Here is a 14,688-nt window from a genome sequence, read left to right on the forward strand (position 1 = left end):
GGTCACATAGCCAAAATAGGAAGTGATCCCCCTGCAAATTAAGGGAATCTCTTGAGGACCTCCAGGTCACCAGAACAAGTGTCCATAGTGGAAGATTTCCCCTCTCTTACTTTTCTGGGGACAAGCAAAAACCCTCTCTCCAAATTTAAAAATACATTTTTGCCTTTGGTTATACAGCAGTTTAAGAAGGGTTGCTTTACCCAGCATGAGAAAATGACTGGTTTAATAGTTATTTAACATGGTGCGGATATACTCCATTTAGCAGTCGAGCAGAACCCCTGCTAAATTGGAGTTGAACAGGATGGGTGTCAGTTTTACCAGATCTGTCCCCATTCAATTTGTGTCAGCGGTACTTTTACTTTTTTTTCCCGGACCCGAATAGATTTAAGTCTGTTTACATCCACCAGCCCATAGAGCTGCATGGATCTTTCGATCAGGTCCATTTGAAGAACTGACAGGTGGACCTGATTGGAAAGCCCATGTAAAAGTCTAAGCTGCTCACAGCAGGAGTCAGGTGCAACCCCGTTCACCATTTTAGGTCTGATTCAGTCTGAATTTTTGGCTGAATTCGGACCTGAAATAGACCAGAAGATGCACAGGACTCCTGTGCAATTCACACCGGAGATATGTGAACCAGCTCCATAGAGAGCCGGTCACAATAGTGTGAACCCAGCCTAAAAGTTTTCATGGTGTTCAACCCAGCCAGCCTTTGCTGGCATGGCATGTGCTGACAGCAGGATTCTCTTTAATAGAATATTTGCGGGAGGAACCAAACAATATTTTTCTTTCTTTTTTTGACAGGCAAGAATAAAATGATATGTATATATTTACAACTTCAAGCCAGCAGGTGGATCTCCTTTTTCACAAGTTTACCAGGCTAACTCCAACTGCTGTACTAAAAAAGAAAAATTAAAGCATCTGTAGAAAACCTAAAAAGCTGAAGCACAGATTACTCACACAGCATACTGATAGCAGGAATGACTCCTCGTTTTTGTACTGTACATAGTTTCAACTAATGACAGTCGGTATGAAAGGAAAAGTCTACTGCTTTGCACTCTCCTTAGAAAACCCATATGCTCTTCTCACCTTGTATTATATGTTTATTTATAAGAAGAAAAATAAAAGTCTAAAAACCGTAAAAAGATATTTCAAAAATATGTTTAAAATGTGTAAAAAAAAAAAAAAAAAACAGGGCTACAACAGCAATATAAAAAAATTGTCCATAATAAACAATCACTGAGCCTTGATGGAGCACCACAATAACCTCTCTCTCCTCTCCAACACCAGCATTCCCATCTCCCACTTTTTGTCTCTTATGCCCCGTACACACGTGCAGATTATCTGCAGACTTTTGTCTGCAGACTTACCAAAACCATATAATATGAGGTCAAACCTAAACACTTTCAATTTGTATGCAATCCGGCAGGCCCTTGCACTACATAGAAAAGGTAAGTCTGCAGACAAAAGTCTGCAGATAATCTGCACGTGTGTATGGGGCATTACTCTGAAAGATATTGGGATCGATTTGATTTACAAAAAGGAAAATGGGCTTGCAAAATGAAAATTCCTTTGCAAAGTGAATAGCCTATTTATTTTTAGTGAATCAACCTTGGGTCTTTATCAGCTTTTTTGCTATGCAGTAAAGCTCTTAGGGTAAGTTCACTCTGCTCTGTGGTAAAAACATTGTTTAACCACTTACTACCCGCCCGCCGTCAAATGACGGCGGAACGGTGTAGCTATTATCCTGGGACGCCATCGTATGATGGCGCACCAGAACAGCCTCTCTCGCGCGCCCCCGGGGGCGAGTGGAGCGGCGATCGTGACCGCGCCGTGTTACCCATGTGATCGGCTGTGTCCAATCACAGCCGGTCACCTATAAATTAGGAAGTGCCGTTATTCGGCTCTCCTCGGCTCACACTGTCAGTGTGTGAGGCGAGGAGACCCGATAAGCGGCTCCTCCTCATAGGGGACACAGAGAAATGTAATCAGGGCACTGATCACCAGTGCCCTGATTACACAAGAGTGAAATAAAATGCCATAACTGCCCACCATCATTGCCCATAGTGCTGCCAGTCAGTGCCCATCAGTGCCTGCTCATCGGGGCACTAATGGGCACCGACTGGCAGCTTTATGGGCACTGATGGTGCTGCCCATCAGTGCTAATCAGTGCCGCCTATCAGTGCTCATCAGTGCCACCCGTCAGTGTCCATCAGTGCTGCCTCTCAGTGCCGCCTCTCAGTGCCACCTATCAGTGCGGCATATTAGTGCCACCTCATCAGTGCCGCCTCATCAGCGCCACCCGTCAGTGTCCATCAGTGCTGCCTCTCAGTGCCACCTATCAGTGCGGCATATTAGTACCTCCTCATCAGTGCCACCTTATGAGTGCCCATCAGTGCCACCTCATCAGCGCCCATCAGTGATCAGTGAAGGAGAAAAATTTATTTATTTTCAAAATTTACTCACAGAAAATAAGAAAAACATTTTTTTTCAAAATTTTCTGTCTTTTTTCTTTTTTTTGTTGTAAAAAAAAAAACCAAAAACCCAGAGGTGATTAAATACCACCAAAAGAAAGCTCTATTTGTGGGAAAAAAAAATATAAAAATTTCATATGGGTACAGTGTAGCATGACCGCGCAATTGTCATTCAAAGTGTGAAAGCGCTGAAAGCTGAAAATTGGCCTGGGCAGGAAGGGGGTGAAAGTGCACTGTAGGCAAGTGGTTAAGATGCGTTTGATGTGCGTTTCTGGTGCATTTTGTGGGTTGCCTGCACCTGTGAAAAATGTACATTGACTCAAAAGCACAAAATTGCAGTGCATTTTTACCATGATTTCCATTCATTCCAATGGGAATCTGTGTTTCAAAATCGCACCAAAGATGCAGCATGCAGGACTTTTCAAAATGCACTGCACGAGTAACGCAGTGGTCTGAAGAGTCCCATAGGGTTTAAAGGGAAACATTTTTCTCACAAGGAAAAAGCGCAGGAAGACGTATCAGCGTGAAAGGGCCCTAACTCTTATGGCACATGCCTTTTCTTAGTACATGGATTTATATGCGATTGTCCTTTTATTGTTCTATATCAACTTTTTTATATATTGCTGTTTCAAGACCAGGGTCTAGTCCTTACACTAGTGAAACACTGTTGGTGTTTAGAGATTACCATCTTGCTGCCCAGAGTAAGTATATGTCTTGGGTGAAAAGCGGTTTTACCCGGATCCGGGCTGCAGATCTCCCCCCCACCATGATAAGCAGTTGCGTGAGCTGTCCACAAACGAGTTGAAGCAACATCCATTCCCCAGTCTCCTCTGAGATGAATGAAGAATTTAGTCACTGTCCGTTTCAGAACAGCCGTAACCCGGAGGCATTGTCCATGACGTCACTTCCGGGTTACTCTGCTGCAAAAGGCGGCAGATTTAAAAAACGGCTGTATGCAAAAATGCCGTTTTCAGCGTTTTGCATACATGAAAGTGTAGTGGAGGAGTCTAGGGTCTTTTAGACCCTCGATCCCTCCATAAAGAGTACCTGTCACTGCATATTGGTGTCACAAGGGATGTTTACATTGCTTGTGACAGCAATAAAAGTGATCAGATTTTTTTTTTTTTTTAAACCTGTAATAAAGTTAAAAAAAAAAATAAAATAAATAGGAGAAAAAAATTTTTTTTGCCGCCCCGTCACCGTTAGCTTGCACACGAAAAAAAACGTATACGGAAGTCAAGCCGCGAATGAAATCGCTGTTCAAACCACACGTGAGGTATTGCCGCGATCGCTAGAGAGTGAGAAATAATTTAAAAAAAAAGAGCTACACTCTTAACTCTAAACTGGTAACCGTTAAAAAAATTTAAAACGTCGCCTATTGAAATCTCTATTGACCGTAGTTTGTCGCCATCCCACGGGTGTGCGCAATTTTAAACCGTAACATGTTGGGTATCTATTTACTCGGCGTGATATCATCTTTCACAATATACAAAAAAAAACGGGCTAACGTTACTGTTTAGTATTTTTTAAATGCAGCGAAATGTGATTTTTCCAAATTTTTCCAAAATAAATGGCGTTTTAAAGACCGCTGCGCAAATACCGCGCGACGAAAAATATTGCAATGACCGACATTTTATTCTACAGAGTCTTTGCTAAAAAATATATATAATGTTTGGGGGTTCCAAGTAGTTTTCTAGGAAAAAATACTGGTTTTAACTTGTAAACAAAAAGTGTCCAAAATAGGGCTGGGGCTTAAGTGGTTAAAGTGCAAAAAAGTAGTAATGGGGAGTGGGTGTGGCACTTCTATTTAGCCCACGAATGTATATTAATAAAATACAATGAATGTGCCATGAATCATCATAAAATATATATAAAAAACATAAATATCATAATAGATCAAATGCCAGACAAAATATTCAAACATGCATAATTAGAAATATATAGACCCTAATTAATAGGACCTCAATTGGTGAAGTGAGATAACATCAGTGAATATTGTGCATATAGTACATAACAGTAAGTCCTTTGGTGAAAATCAAACCAGCAAGTCCTCAGGTAGAGGTAAAAATAATATATTAAAAGTCCTTGAAAACAAGTGCGTGAAAAAGCTGCAAACTCCACAGAAGCGGTCAGTGCCCAAGTAACACTCGTGTCCCCCCCCCCCCATGTGGGTAACTCACATTCTCAGTACCAATAGCCATTTGTAAATGTCCCCGTAAATGTCTTTATAACTTTATCCTCAGATGGCAAAGAAACTGGATCCTCCTCGCTCACTCCTGCAAGTCTGCTGCGGTTTTTGTCAGTCTCCCTCCTAGACTTGGCTTCCTCCTCCTACCGCTGTTCCAGCAGGGGCTTCCGCCTCACTCAGGGGAGGAGAGAAAGGGGAATCCCACATCGTGTAGTGCCTTTTATTAAAAGGAAATACTAAAAACTGCACTCAGGGAAGAACAGATGTGACGCAATGCTTGTATAACCAACACCAGAAGTGCTGTGTGTCTATTAATTGAAGGCTATGGTATTTGATCTATTATGATATTTATGTTTTTTTTATATATTTTTTGATGATTCATGGCACATTGATTGTATATTAATACACATTTGTGAGATAAATAGCAGTGACACACCCACTCCCCATTACTACTTTTTTGTATTGGAGTGGTGTGCCTAATGTTTTTATGTTTTATAAATTAACTATTTCCTCTGTTTGTTTTTTTTATTTTGAATAAAGTTGTTTTTTTTTTCCAACATTGGGTGTTATGGGGGTGTTTCCTGTTTGGTGTAATTGCTGTTAATGTAAATTCCCCTAGCTTTACTGGTGCAGTTCTAATTGGTATAATTCACACTTAACAAACATTCGAGTATAAGGATTATAATTTTAAGAAAAGGATGTAAGCATGAAATGTGTTTTATGACCAAAGAGTTTCACTTTGCTCTACTTATTATAAACCAGGCTGTACACAGGGAGTGGATCAGACAGAGGAAGAAACTGAGCTAGGTGTTCACATCTGGGTTACAGGGGTAGGAATAATTAGATCTGCAATGCCCCCTAGTAACTGTGCCCTAAATTAGTTTTGAGTGGTATTCTGATATAATTTTAATGCTTCATAAAATGTGGAATAAAGATACATTGTATGGAATATGCTTTCACAAACTCAAAGTGCTCTAGGAGTGCCTCCATCAGCATTTGTTGCCAGAGGAGGCCCCAGTGCATAGCGGTTTATACATATGAAGAATTAATGAAATTAAATAACATAAAGACACTTAAAATACAAAAATCTGTAGATACATATAAATATACACATTTACATGTTGCTAATGGTCATTTGATTTTAGGTTCTACATAAAATTGGCAGCCATCTCGAACACTATATGAATGTAAAGCTCGTGTGCTGAATTTCATCTCTTCAGGTCCAAATGGAGCTTCATGGTCCAGGTAATAGACTCGCATATTGTTTGTGGACAACTGTACTAAAGTTTTAAGTTGCTTCTTGAATTCAGCAACAGTTTGATCAAGGCGAACACTTATCGTTTGAACTTTTTCCTCATAGTGAATGTCAACACTGGCTTGGTTCTGTGGTCGGAGATCTACCTCTGCAAGTGGCTCCAACTTACCATACTTTGTAACCAACTCTTGATACCTAAGGTAATATGAAAAAAAAGTTAGCACTAATTTATCATAACATGCCACTTTATACTCCAGTATTTTTTATTATTGCTCAAATATAGACATTATAACATGATCACATATACAACACCGAATAGAACTGTATTAGTTGGACATTTTTCATCAGACTGTGTATAACACATATAACCCATATTGAGGATGTAAACAGTTTAGATTTCCAAAATTGCAAAAAAATAAATAAATGTACAGTGCCTTGAAAAAGTATTCATCCCACTTGAAATTTTCCACATTTTGTCATGTTACAACCAAAAACGTAAATGTATTTTATTGTGATTTTAGGTGATAGATCAACACAAAGTGGCACATAATTGTGAAGTGAAAGGAAAATAAATAGTTTTCAATTTTTTTTTATAAATAAATATCTGAAAAGTGTGAAATTTATTCGTATTCAGCCCCCCTGAGTCAATACATTGTAGAACCACCTTTTGCTGCAATTACAGCTGCAAGTCTTTTTGGGTATGTCTCCACCAGCTTTGCACATCTAGAGAGTGCCATTTTTGGTCATGCTTTGCAAAATAGCTCAGGTCAGACCAGTCTCGGGTCTTTTGCAGACTCTAGGTTTTCTTCTAAGATTGCCATGTATGTTGCACCCTCCATCTTACCATCAACTCTCACCAGCTTCCCTGTCCCTGCTGAAGAAAAGCATCCCCACAACCTGATGCTGCCACGACCATGTTTCACAGTTGGGATAGTGTGCAGTGTTAGTTTCCTGCCACACATAGCATTTTGCTTTTAGGCCAAAAAGTAAAATTTTGGTCTCATCTAGACAGAACACTTTCTTCCACGTTTTCTGTGTCTCCCCCCCCCCCCCCACGTTTTTTTTTTCGCAAACTGCAAACAGGATTTCTTATGGCTTTCTTCTTGACACTCTTCCATAAAGGCCAGATTTGTGGAGTGTATGACTAATAGTTGTCCTGTGGACAAATTCTCCCACCTGAGCTGTGGATTTCTGCTTCTCTTCCAGAGTTACCATGGGCCTCTTGGCTGCTTCTCTGAATAATGCTCTCCTTGCCCAGCCTGTGAGTTTAGGTGGACAGCCATGTCTTGGTAGGTTTGCAGTTGTGCCATACTCTTTCAATGGATTGAACAGCTCTCCATGGGATGTTAAAAGCTTGGGTTTTTTTGTTTTTTATGACCTAACCCTGCTTTAATCTTCTCCACAACTTTATCCCTGACCTGTCTGGTGTGTTCATTGGCCTTCATAGTGCTGTTTGTTCACTAGGTTCTCTAACAAACCTCTGAGGGCATCATAGGACATCTGTATTAATACGGAGATTAAGTTACACACAGGTGGACTCTAGTTACTAATTAGGGAACTTCTGAAGGCAATTGATTCCACTAGATTTTAGTTAGGGGTATCAGAGTAAAGGCGGCTGAATACAAATGCATGCCACACTTTTCAGATAGTAATTTGTAAAAAAACTTTGAAAACCATTTATCATTTTCCTTCCACTTCACAATTATGTGCCATTTTATGTGTGTCTATCACATAAAATCCCAATAAAATAAATGTATGTGTTTGTATCATGACAAAATGTTGAAAATTTTAATGGGTATGAATACTTTTTCAAGACACTGTAATATAAAATGCAATATACATCATAAGTCCAAAATTAACTACAGCAGATAATAAGGCACCCAACAGTTTTCAATCTCAAGTTACAGCATACCCCTGTATCATTGCGTTCTTTTTAGAAGTGGAAGCTATGAAGGCCCTGAACTTTATAGGCCAATACTTTCTCATATTTACATTGGAGAGTAACTCTGTGTTTTACCTCAGAGAGATTGGGGGCTATAGTTGTTACTTCTACTAGCGATCGTTAAAGCGGTATTAAACCCAAAATTTTATATTGCAGCTTACCATTTCTTAGATGTGATGGCTGCATTCATTTTCTTTTTTAGACTTTCTTTCTACCATTCTCACCTGATGATCCTGCCAGTATGTCTTTTTTTCAAAAGAACAAGCTCTCCAGTAGAATATGGCAGTTACACAGATGAGGCAAACCATTTAACACATTAACACTAGCAGGCACATTCATAATACTTTGTTTTAAATGCATTTATCATTTATATAAAACCTTTATCCCAAAAGGATAACAATCTGCTTGCTGCAACTGTTTAAAAGTATTAGCTGGAGTTTGACTTCAATATGTTAGTGTAATTAAAGTACATCTAACACGACCCCCCCCCCCCCCCAACGGACAATGCTGCTGTCCAAAAGTGCCCCTGTGCTCCTTTATTCAAATTGAGGGCACTCTAAAGCCGACCAGACGGTTTGAATCTCAGCGGGTTAAGCAGGGACCGGACCGGATTCTTATCATGTATGGGCAGGCTGATTGATCAATCAACTTGGGTACAATTAACTTGGGTACAAGCAGCCTAGCTCAATTTTCGTGCGGTTACTGCCAGCAGCTATAGCTGCTAACAATAATCACTGTGTTCTAGCAGGGACTGCTCCCCCTGCTGGAAGAACAGAATAGCTCTGTGAGAGGAAGTTCCCTGTCAACACTGACTGTGTCGATGGGGGAATCAAGCAATTTTTTTTCCTGCAAACTGTGTTTGCAGAAAAGAAAATTGCACCATCTATGGTTGGCCGAACACAGGTGTGGTACTGGCCAGAGCACCTAGATGGAAACCGAAAAGAAATATGATTCAGCCACCACATCTAATGTTTGGTAAGCTACAATATATTACATTTTTGATTTTGGGTTAAATACCACTTTAAGCTTGATGCATATATCATATGATAAACAATAGTTCTGTATTGTTTCGGGTGAGAATCAATGGAAATATTTAACAGTGCCAACTGCGATAAGTGTATCTTACTCATTCCATTAAATATTAAGGGGAACACTGAATTCCAAAAATGTTTTATACTTGTAAATTCTCAAAGAATATGGGATTTGTTTCCTACTAGTACACACTGGCTCCAACAAAGTGGCAAAGCATTCTAGGCTATCTATAAGGAGTAATTTTCCAATCTATGAAAAATATTTAAGGCGTTCTTCCAATTATTACCACAATTCAGTTGATTTACAATTGGGTTGATATTGGAGAGTGCAAAATCTGGTGCAGTTGTGCGTGACGGCCAATCAGCTTCTAACTTCAGTTTGTTCAAATATGCTTTGAGAATAAAAACTGAAAGCTGATTGATTTCTATGCAGAGCTGCACCAGATTTTGCACTCTCCGGTAGAGCTGCACGATTCTGGATAAAATGAGAATCACTATTTTTTTGCTAAGAACAGAGGTGTCCAAACTTTTTTTTAAAGAGGGCCAGATTTGATGAAGTGAACATGCGTGAAGGCCAACTATTTTGCCTGACATTCTTTGGACCATTAAAATTAACTATTTTATGCAAAGTTTATTGCAAACAGCATACTTTTCATTTCATCACATGGATGACAACTCGAACAGGTGATAAATCACTCTGCCTTTCATATCTGAAGGCCAGATGAAAAAAAAATCCAGGAAGCTGAAATATATGTCAGGAACATTGTAAAGTACGTTACATATTATTGGTAATAAAGGTTGTCTGTCAACTTTTAAGTTAAAAAAATATGAACAGGAACATAACACCAAGTATACATGTTGTGTCCAAATATATTTATACCCGATTTAGACCAACTGACAATAAGTGAGATTTTACAATGTATTCATCTCAATTCGGAGCATGCATGCTCCCTAATCAGTCACACAAGCGTTAACCACATATAAGCGCTATATGAACCCACCGATGATGATTAACGATGGGATGCCAGCAATAATAGTCATGAATGATGCCAATGTAGTAAAAAGAAGATTGAAAAGTTTTATTCAGTTCCATGTATGTATAAAACAGCAGTACACCATGTACAATGACTACCTCACTGGTCCCGCAATGGTGAAGCCAAAATAAGTGGTTAAAAACTCACAGCTTGGTGACCATCGTGTGTGTGTGTGTGTGTGTGTGTGTGTGTGTGTGTGTGTGTGTGTGTGTGTGAGAAACTAGCCAGGAACAATGCAGCAGTTTGGACAGTTGTGCCTTGCTCGGGTTGTGAGGAGATGCCTAAATCCTGGACAGGGAAGAGTGTAAAAGGGGTCACGCAATGCCCAGTACAGGAGGCAATGAGGAACGCCAAACAGAGTGAACTGGCGCAACAGGGACTCAGAGGTGAACCTCAATAAACCTACTATAGGAACATGTGCGACAGTGACGGACCTGAATAATATCAGAAAAGTCCATGAAGTCCATAAATACGACAGGTTTGTGCACACTTGAAGGCAGCTTGATCACAAGTAGAGAAGAAGAACTTGCAGGATACTAGGAGAGAAGACAAGCGCCACTCTAAGTGCAGTATGACTCGGTATTTATTAAAAAATTAACCATACTGGGTACTCACAATATACAAGAAGTTAAAACATGGTGGATGTGTTCTCAAGGGATCGATTGGTCCAATGCCTGGGAGAGAAGAGACTGATGTGCTCCGAAGATCCGTGTCTAACCGTGGGAATCGGCGATATCCGGATCCAGGGGACACCTACAGCGCTTCTGGCGGCGGACTTCCGGGTTGGGCGTGGGGCGTGATGACGTAGGCGACGCGTTGTCGGAGCATGCGCTCCTTCCTCAGGCCTCTAGGAACCGGCACAATGACTCCTTGTGCTAACAGGTCCTGCACTGCCCCGCAGAGGCCCTGCAGCCGATCGTGAGACAGGCCTAAGTTGGAAGGCAAGAACCTTGCCATAGGCAAGGACTGAAAATCGATCTTGTAAACGAATCAACTCGTGGACCCATTTATCCTGAATGAGCAGGGTCCACTGGTCCAGAAAGAGACAAAGATGTCCCCCCACCCCAGATACAGATGAGGGCGCCCCTTCAGGTTGAGGAAGGCTTGTCTGCGGAACCAACAGGGCCTGCTTTTGACTTACCATTTCATGGTCTCTTGGAGCCGCCCGTGAAAGTATGGGTGGATCTTGAACCTTTTTCCTGTGATCCAGTTGGACGAAAGGGCCGCTTGTGAGCCGAGAAAAAAGGACCACGTTTACGACGAGGTTCATTGCCCCTAGCAACCTGCGGAAGTAAAGTACTCTTACCTCTCGTAAAGCCCTTACTGATCTCCTCCATAGAGGCACCGAACAAATGGTCACCTACAAAAGGTAGATCAGTCAGCACTTTTTTAGAAGCCTGGTTGGCCGACCAGTACTTTAACCAAATCATGTGGTGAAGGATCAACCCTGTCACAGATACTCTGCCAGCTAAAGGGGCTGCATCCAAAGATGCATCACAAATTTACTGTAGCCCCTGAATCAACTGATTCGCCAGCTCAGGATGATGTTGATACCCTTCCAGACTCAGGTGTAACATTTTTGCCCATTCCATTAAGGTCTGGGATACCAAGGTGATAGCAAACACCGGCCTCAAAATTGAACCCGCCACGGTGAAAAGATATTGAACCAGAGCCTCAGCTCTCTTGTCCACAGGATCCCTAAATGATGGAGAATCCTCCACTGGTAAAAGCGTGGCCTTATTTAACCTGGAAACCTGAGAGTCCACCGAAGGTGGAACCGTCAGCTTCTTCAGCAGAGACTCCTTAAAGGGATGTCTATCCAACTATGCCAGGGTTCATACACATTTTCACCAATGAAATTCCATGACTTTTCCATGACTTTTCCATGACTTCACGTAAATATTCATGACCTAATGTTTCATGAAATGTCTATGTATACGTGTTAAATAAGAAGAAAATCTATGTCACACCCAGCATATTTTTACTAATATAAATGACCAGCTTTGTAGTGTACAGTGGAATATGAAATATTTATTTAAATAACGCTTGCACAGTAACGACGTTTCATAACATAAACCCTGAGAACCGCTTAGAAATGGATTAACGTAATCCACAGGAGATATAACATAAATCAAGGGGAAGCAACTAAAAAATAAAAGTGTCCAGCAACACTGTTCTGAACATAAATATGAGCACTTACGTTCGCCGCATGCAAAGCTGGTCGCTATCTTGCTGTCTGGGAACATAGTCTGGAAAAGCTGACCTGTGTCTTCACAAGACTTGTATGAATAGTGTGAATTAACCACCTTTAGAGCCCACAGTACCTCTGCTGTTAGAGTTTCGTTTCTGGATACAGCGTGACTCAAAATGGTCCCTTGTTTTACAGAGGATGAGGTGGAAGCACCGCTGCCGCAGCTGGGAGCCGGTGTCACTTCAGGCGCACGGGTGAAAAAGCCAGCGATCGGATTGGAAGCTGTCGAGCACGCAGCTGCAGACTGGTGCTTTGCACCTTTAGCGTGGCTAGACAGCGCTGCCTCTCCCATGTTCGAAATGTCAAATGTTTTACGACACACTGTACATTTAGCACGTCCCGGGTCCTGATCTTTCTCCAGCCACCTCTCATACTTTTCGTCATGAAGCCATACATTTTTAAAGCTGCATTTCCCTGGCATTGCTGTAACTGTGAACGGACTGGTATGGATGGCACAAAATGCAGCACTTAATCTTTTTAGGCCCAAGCAACAGTCATAAGGTGCAGGCGGACTGGTATAGATGGCACAGACAGTGAGATGCACAAAATGCAGCACAGTAATCCTTTTTAGGCCCAAGCGACAGTCATAAGGTGCAGGCGGACTGGTATGGATGGCACAGACAGTGAGATGCACAAAATGCAGCACAGTAATCCTTTTTAGGCCCAAGCGACAGTCATAAGGTGCAGGCGGACTGGTATGGATGGCACAGACAGTGAGATGCACAAAATGCAGCACAGCAATCTTTTAGGCCCAAGCGACAGTCATGAGGTGCAGGCAGACTGGTATGGATGGCACAGATCTGATGGTGCACAAATGCGGCACTTACTTTTGGGAGAAAGAACAGTGGTGCTCCTGCTTGCCCAAATAAAGCTGTTCAGGTGGCAGTGAGTCATGAAGGTGCAGCTGGAAAAAATGCGGCGCTTACTATTCTTAGGCCGAACCTAACAGTCCCATGAGGCAGAAAAGAGTTCTCACAGAAACTAAGGCGACTCAGGATTGGATGCTTAATTATTTATATACATTTATTTTTAACATTCCCGTAGGACTGGTACAGTAGGTGCTCGCAGTTTGCCCTACGGTCGGTCACTGGCCAGCAGCAGCCGAGGAAATGATCGTGCACCAATGACAGGCAGCGGGGAGGGCCGGGCCGCGGTTTGCCTGTATGTGACTGGCCAGCAGCAGCAAACCAATCACAGGCAGCGGAAGCGTCACTGGAGAGCGGGCCGGCCGCATGAACGTGATGACGCGGGGGTGCGGTAACTGAAACGGTTACCGCCCCCTTCCGCGTCATCATCACGTTCATGCGGCCCGCCCTCCAGTGACGCTTCCGCCGCCTGTGATTGGTTTGCTGCTGCTGGCCAGTCACATACAGGCAAACCGCGGCCCGGCCCTCCCCACTGCCAGCGATTGGTGCTTGGTGTATGATCTACTCCTTGGCTGCTGCGGACCCGAAAATGTGCACAAGCATAAAATAAAATAATTATACATTCATTTGCAATAAAAAAGTTTTAAGCATCCGCTCCCCCCGCCGCTGCCCGCCGCTCCTCCCCAGATTTCCATGACTTTTCCAAAACATTTGTAAAATCGTACTTTTCCATGACCTTTCCAGGCCTGGAAAGTGTCATCTCAGAATTCCATAACTTTTCCAGGTTTTTAATGACCGTACGAACCCTGCTATGCGTTTCGGGGATCCCCACTGACTAGCGACAATCTTGTCAAAATAGGCAGGAAAGGGGAACACCTTAGTCACTTTGGAAGATCTGCGGGTGTCAAACTGCACCGGCAGATCAGCTGAGTCCTCCAACTTTAAAGTTTCCCGCACTGACACAATCTTTCATGCACAGCTGCAGTGGAAGAGGATTCATTCTCACTGTTAGAGAACTCAGGGTGCGTAGAGGCAGACCCAGTGGGTTGACTCGTGTCCGCAGCGGCCAAATCCACCTCAAGACTCCGAGGAGGCAGAGGATACAGTTGAAGGCAGGGGGCGCTTCTTGATAGGCCACCTTTGCAGGGCATATCAACCTTTGACACAGGTGACTGCAGGGCCACCCGCCAGGGCAGATTGAGACCCAAAGGGTCCAACAGCTTCAAAGAGTTGGTCAGGTGGTGATACACGTTCCAGGGGCTCCATGGTTAAATCGGAGCCGCACTGTGCACAAATGAAAAAAGGGTCTTTTTTTTTAAAGAAAAAAACCCCGGCACACCGCTACCCGAGGTACCACAAGGATCAGCGCAAGCGCTGCGCTGTCTATAGCAGAGGAAGGACTGTATACCCACATGGACTCACCACTATGTACCCAGAGCTGGATCCAGAGTGCCAAACTGCCTGCCATTCTGCTATCAGAAAGGAAGAGGAAGCGCTGACACTGTCACTAGAGGCCCCCGCCGCACATCACCGCACTAGACTTCAAGAAAACGGCCGCCGCATATACTACAAAGGGAAACCCCAAAAACATGGTCACTGGACTACACATAAAAAGGCTGAGGCTGAATACAGCCATCCACAGCAAAATAG

General features: G+C 42.6%; 1 protein-coding gene across 2 annotated transcripts in view; it reads right to left on the reverse strand.

Annotated features, from left to right (window-relative positions):
• Nucleotides 1-5,232: 5,232 nt before the first annotated feature.
• TBCEL (tubulin folding cofactor E like) overlaps nt 5,233-14,688 on the reverse strand; it is a 119,116-nt gene continuing 109,660 nt past the window's right edge. For both annotated transcript variants that reach the window (XM_082273882.1, XM_082273881.1), the window contains one exon: nt 5,233-6,109. In XM_082273882.1, the coding sequence (XP_082130008.1) occupies nt 5,791-6,109 (319 nt within the window). In that variant the 3' untranslated portion in view covers nt 5,233-5,790. The remainder of the gene's footprint in view (nt 6,110-14,688) is intronic.

Source organism: Pelophylax lessonae (assembly GCF_965119305.1).
Source record: "Pelophylax lessonae genome assembly, chromosome: 12".
NCBI classification, from domain to species: Eukaryota; Metazoa; Chordata; class Amphibia; order Anura; family Ranidae; genus Pelophylax; species Pelophylax lessonae.